The sequence below is a fragment of the Rhipicephalus sanguineus genome, chromosome 3 (genome assembly GCF_013339695.2).
Source record: "Rhipicephalus sanguineus isolate Rsan-2018 chromosome 3, BIME_Rsan_1.4, whole genome shotgun sequence".
Taxonomy (NCBI): Eukaryota; Metazoa; Arthropoda; class Arachnida; order Ixodida; family Ixodidae; genus Rhipicephalus; species Rhipicephalus sanguineus.
Window position 1 is genome coordinate 162001469 of NC_051178.1, and position 6338 is coordinate 162007806.

Consider the following 6338-nt stretch of genomic DNA (forward strand, 5'->3'; position numbering starts at 1 on the left):
AAAACGAAGAAAGGGTAAGCTAGTTTAAGCTTTACGTAAGCTATTTATAAATTTACGCGTGTTTTAAGATACTCCATCTTGTTTGTACGTTTCCTTGAGGCGGTCAATATGTCCAGCGTGTTGAGCCTGTCCTTCTTGCTGATTTCTTTGTTTGAACAAAATCTCCGATATGCACTGTTTTCATAAAAGAGAACGGGCACTAAAGGCTTCAACATACGATGCCGACCTCTCCTACACATACATTTAATTTTTCAAATATAGAATAAACCATTGAAGTTTTGCGTAGCTGTAGATTAGCCTGATTGCCTCGTTAACGTTAACTGGCGGAAGAGGAAAGCTTTGGCAACGACAAAGGCGCAGGCACCGAGTGATTTCTTTCCGCATCGCCACTGTGCACCACAAATTGTCGCGTAACTATAACAAACAGTACCACACCTCGCGATCTGCTGCGGTTTCCTGTCATTGCTACTGTTGTTGGGAGTAACGGAAGTTAACGCCGAAGCCAAAAGACAAGGGCACGTCACCGGTTATCGATTGCCAAATGCCTTCGACGCTGCCGGCCAATGAGCTTGGCCTTTAATTAATCCCCGCGACGGCCTTACGCGCAACGAGCAATTCACAATTTCTGTTCAGACGATGCTATCGTAGCCAAATGACTTGGAGCCGATCGCTGCATAACATTCAGTGCTGAAGACACGTTCCAAGCCCCGCACGGGAAGAGGGCCTCATTAAAAAGTCTCCGCATAGATGGAGCGCTCTTTTGTAGTGGCGATAGAAAATTTGGGCAGAGTACGTAGAGGGATTTAGAAGACATGTTTAATTGAGCATGATGTTTGCCTGCCGCCACACATCGGCGCCGCGCGAGCAACGGCGAAAGTACGTGTCCATATCGTGAGCGGCCTTGTTCGCAATACTGGTCTTCCGCAGCCCTGTTAGCCCCCAACCCCCCCACCCCTCTTCCTGCTGAATTATTTTTCTTTGTTTAGCGTGGGGCGTGTTTGACCGCGAGGCGTTGGTGTTTTTCTTTTATCTTTGCTTAAAAAGCTCGGCCACGTACTGCGCAACTGGCTCGCCCATTGGTCAACGCAGTGAGGCGAAACTAACCCTCGGCAATTAGGACGTTTTCCGATACGCGCTTATATAAGGTGGGGCGCGCGGTTGCGCCAGCTGCAGCTCGAGCCACTGCAAGCGTTGGATTACTCGACCTACACAGGGTGACATGATCGCACAAGTGAGTGTCCCGCTTCCGTAGCTTGTAGGTTTTAAGCGCTTCGGTGTGACCTGAAGACACTAAATTGCGTACGCCCGAAATATCGCGGTTAAGGTCGTTGACATGATTACGCTTTTGGAAATTTCCGAAACATGATGTCGAGGCTTTGTCTGCAGCCGTTTATGCTTATTAATTTATTTGCTCCCTCAACAATATTAGATGTTAGATAAGAGTGGAGTGGCAGTTAAGCACAACACAAAACAATCGAAAATTGTGCGATTCTATTTTACTGTTAGCAACATCTGAACTTTTACTATTCAGCACATCTGCTTATTCCATTGTTCAGTTTCCTGTACTGTGTAACACTTGCACTTTCATCTTGACAGGCAATTACATCCACACTCGTCTTTTATCGTTGATAACGTCTTCATTATTGGTCAGGTGTGCGGTACATCACGGCAATTAATCGCTCTTCCGAGAATGTTCTAGCATCCTGTTATTAGTCCAATGGCTTGGACGGTGAATTACGAGTATGACTATAAAAAGTTGGCTTTTAAAGTTTGTTTCTGAGGGATCATTGCTGTGCACAACGTTCCGTGGTTTTTTTCAACGAAATGACAATTTTTTCGCACTACGCGATGACCACCACTGCGAGGATAAATAGATGTGACGGTACTGCGTACCACATGGCTTTGTTATTGTTGAAGGACTTCTATTGCCAGCATTCCATGGAAACAAATGATACTTAGAGTGGGAGACAGGGTTCAATGCTCAATTAGAGTAATTAATATGTGCTGCTAATTAATACAAATAATTGCATCGATATCATCTCCCAAGCTAAGCATCCCCACTCTTCGTAATCATTATTGACTTGCAAGTATAAACAACAAAAATATGTTGCACTGAAGAATGCTCATGTAGGACAGTTTTCAGGGGCCGATATTCACAAAGGCTTCAGGTCGTACGTGTTTTCTGCTATTAGCTAGTCCTGCATCAGGATTGGCTGAAGCTTGCTTTTGCGGATACTGCTTGTGTAAGATTTTTGTTTTGTATGTAAATACACTAATGAATTTCGCAATGATATGGAATTGAGAGCACTACGATGACAAACAAGGGAAAGAAAGTGAGCAGTGAGCGTGTGTATGCTTACCTCCTGCACAAGTTATGAATGAAGCTGTTTTATTTAGCAATGTGTTTCTTTGTCTTTCTGGTGCTTATGGGTGTAGTCCAGGAAAGTTTTGTCAATGCACTGAGTTTCCGCGCTTTTTTGATTCGATTTTTTCCAAATGGAATGGTTGTCATTTGCCAACTGGAAATTCTACAGCTTGCTTTGAGTCTAGAGCTGGCTAAGAAACAGTAGGGACATTTTCAGGACTGGATATCATATGTTTAAATAGCAATGCCTAAACTTAAGTACATAATCTCTACTTTAATCACTATTTTCGGAAGCGTGGGGCCAGACAAACTTTGAAATATTTTATGTGACTTGACGAAGGCAAAGTGTTGTGTAAATAAACGATTTGTCTCGCCTGTCAATGACGGCCTTAGATTGCAAACTCGTCTATTTTTCTGACGCTTTCTTGATTTGACGTTTCGCAGGCGTTCTTGGTGTGCCTATCGGCAGCAGCCGCTTCGGCTGGCGTTCTAGCTGGCTACGGAGGTCTCGGCTTGTTCGGGGGCCTCGGAAGCTACGGCTACGGATACGGAGCGGCTTACGCGGCTCCAGTAGTAGCCAAAGCTCCCGTCGTTGCCGCCGCCCCTGTTGTAGCCGCTGCTCCTGTTGTGGCTAAGGCAGTTACTGTCGATTTCATCGTGAGTCCTTTTCCCATTGTCCCGTCAACTGTGAAAAAAAAGATGTGATCTAAAGTTTGTGAAGTAGGGCTGTACTACTAAAAATAGCTGTTGGTTTTCAACGTAACAACAAAAGATAGTACATGCAAACTTAGTGTTGACTAGTACCGGTATTTCGTACACATAACTGTGTATAGAAAAACGTCCAACGTCTATTCGTAAAATTTCCTCGGGTGGATTTAGGATATGCGCCTTTAATTTTAGAACTTCCTTGCTTAAAGCGTCCTGCAGTGGTCTGCGCAGTAAGCGGAGTCTAATGTATTGTGCGGTCGGCAAAACGAACAGCTATAGCATTTATTATGCACAATCTTTGTACACTCTGAAAGTTCATCTCGTGTCGCATTTTCACTCATGCTTGGCTATTTTAGGCCAAGTTACATTTCTACACACCGATAAATATTTATATACATCGATTCCAACGTCTAGAGTAAAGGAACACGAACATCGTCTTTCTGTCCCGGTTTTCAACCTGAGTCTCTGACAAGCTACTAATACATGCAGATATTTCTATGCCCACTGATATCGAACAAATATTTCCTTTGCTCGCAGGCTCCTCAGTCCACCAAGTTCGGCTACCTGACGACCGACGGACAAGGCAACACGCAAGCACGCAATGAGGTGTCGGACGCTTACAACCGCCGCGTCGGATCCTACAGCTACCGGGACGCGCACGGCCTCACGCGAAAGGTCACCTACGTGGCCGACGCCCACGGCTTCCGTGCCGTGGTGAGCACCAACGAGCCTGGCACTGCGGCATCGAAGCCAGCCGGTGCCGCCTACAACACACCGCCCAAGGGGCCAGCCGTGGTCGCCACGTCGGCGGTTGCCGCAGTACCGGCGGCGCCCGCTGTTGCTAAGGTAGCCACTGTTGCGGCGGCACCAGTCGTTGCAGCTGCTCCCGTGGTTGCGGCTGCTCCTGTCGTTGCCTACGGAGGCTTCGGCCATCTGGGCGGCTTCGGCCACCTCGGCGGCTACGGATTCGGCCACCTCGGAGGCTACGGTCACTTCGGAGGCTACGGTCACTTTGGCGGTCTCAGTCACTTCGGCTACGGGTTTCATTAGGACTGTCGACTAAATGTGACACTCTGTCCGCTGTCGAATACCTCCACAGTGTCGAAACTCGGCATCTTCTCTCCCTTGAGCCTGTCGCGGAACTTTAGTGCCTCTATGGGAACAATCGGGGAATCACAAGACGTCGAATTCGACAGCGCGGTGGCACTCAACAGCATCCGGTATGGAACACTGACGCGCAATCAACAGACACTACCCAAACCTTCGAGACATCTGAGACACAATAGGTTAGTGATAGTGAATGCGATTAGTTTTAATGTGTATTAGGAACGCCTTAGTCAATATATGTTGACATTTCTTCACACCAGGCTTTTCGATAAGCTAGCTTCCGCTGCTTTACAAACTAGAAAATGCTGAAAATTGTTTGTTCAGTGAATTTCCGTGCTCGCCTGAAATTCGTCAAGCCTTTTGACTTCTGACATGAATCCGGGAAGCTTCTGTTTGTACAGCACAATACCAACTCGGTCTCTTTCACTAGGCACTGTTTGGTTATTATAAATCACAGGCAGGAATGTTAATTCTATTTGTCACCGTGAACATGAAATGCAGAATATTCTGAAAGTAAACAGGGTGTATCTGCGATTTTTAACGTCTTATACAGCGCATATCAAATCAGTCGACATTAATTCAAAGCTGTGCGTCAGGTGAAAAAATGTTTTAGAAGATTCTTCTGTTCGTTGTTCTAATCCGAAGTAATTAGTTTCAGCATTTTCTGTAACACTCATGCTGCCTATAAAGTATTTGTACCTAGTGAAAACGTATTTTGAATAGTAAAAGTATGCCTAATTCGGCTTACTCCTCCAATGCCACCACATAAAATATTTTGCAAGTATAGAATGCACCCTTTACAAACAACAATAAGATAGTCACAGCACTGCACACACATCTACATTAAATAAGAACCACGCACAATACATCGCACTTTATGTAACAATGCTGTCACAATAAGCATATCAATTAACTGAAGCTGATGATGCGACTGACATCTTTACTACCACGAGACAGCAATACGCTTGGCCATCTTGCTTAATATGAACGCCCTTGATCACCATTCTATGCCGCCTTGCCTGGTGCAGAGGCTCTGCAAAAGGCATAAACGAGAACCGCACTTTATAAAACTACAACAGCGCTTTGCTTAACTTTCACACAAGGCCTGTGGCCGCCTTTGGTTTTCTGCATAATATATCGTTATATAGATCACTTCTTCATGTGTTCATTAACACCCTTCATTATTTCAAGTTCAACTTTTCATGCATATCATTATTTGCACGCGACCTGGGTGCGTTTCATCTCATTCCCTGAACTAGTCTTCGCACTTTCTTCTCTACTCCCGAGCCCTGCGATTTCACAATTGACATCTGGGCAAAGCCTTTAGGTTTATTTGATTGAACATTATTCTTCTGTGGTTGTGCGCAAACGTCCGTTTGGGCTATGCCGTGCTGTAATTGAACAATGCATAAGTACAAATACTTGGCAATCCTTCAACGCAGTATTCGTTCGCACAAACATGCGCTGTTAGGACGTTTATCTTTGTTCCTTCAAGTGGGAGCAGCAAGAAAAGATATGAATAAATATTTCACGATAAGAAGCTGAGTCACTGTCCTTTACTTCGTGCATTTTTTTTTTCGTATTCGTACGATCGCTTCATTGAATTAACAAAGCTGTTTCGTTTAGTGAGTGAGCGAATAGGTTATTGACTTCTAGTGATTGTATTCGCTTGACAGAATAGCCACTGGCACTGAATTTAAAAGCTTATCGTTTTTAAGTGCACTATGCCAATGGCTGGCCGCTTTGCCTAAAAGTACGTCCACCATCATAATTGGCTAGAGTCTACTATCAATAACAATATTTTTAATACGTGTTTTAACCTTGATTAATTAGCGAAAATATGCCATTAATATTGCCTTTTGCGGGTCTCACCAACGAAGTCAATTGTAGACATAAGAAACAATCGCAGAGAGGCGAAGAGCCTAATTAGGTAAACAATCCGGTCTGCTACTCTGCACTAGGAAATGAGGTAAGGGCAGCAAAGATTTGCAGATGAAATCATATGAAAACAAATATGCGTAACAAAAATTTCTGTCGCTAGCAGTCAGGTTTAAAGGGATCATACAATATCGTTTTTACAGCGAAAGCTGTTATGAGATCATTTCACCGGCCGTTTTTGGCGCCGTAGTTGTCCGCCGCCGCTGCCGCCGCCGCCGCC

The 6338-nt window shown here is 44.8% G+C and overlaps 1 protein-coding gene across 1 annotated transcript; it reads left to right on the top strand.

Moving 5' to 3' along the window:
* Positions 1–1073: 1073 nt before the first annotated feature.
* On the top strand, positions 1074–5725 carry LOC119387602 (cuticle protein 16.8). Its single transcript, XM_037655040.2, has 3 exons — positions 1074–1231; positions 2810–3022; positions 3611–5725. Exons 1-3 carry the CDS (start codon positions 1220–1222, stop codon positions 4121–4123), a joined length of 738 nt encoding a protein of 245 aa, XP_037510968.1. The 5' UTR covers positions 1074–1219; the 3' UTR covers positions 4124–5725.
* The last annotated feature ends 613 nt before the right edge of the window (positions 5726–6338 follow it).

Excerpts from the sequence above, each read along its gene's own strand:
- LOC119387602 (XM_037655040.2), top strand. Across the intron at positions 3,023-3,610 it reads CAGTTACTGTCGATTTCATC|GCTCCTCAGTCCACCAAGTT; the intron begins GTGAGTCCTTTT and ends CTTTGCTCGCAG.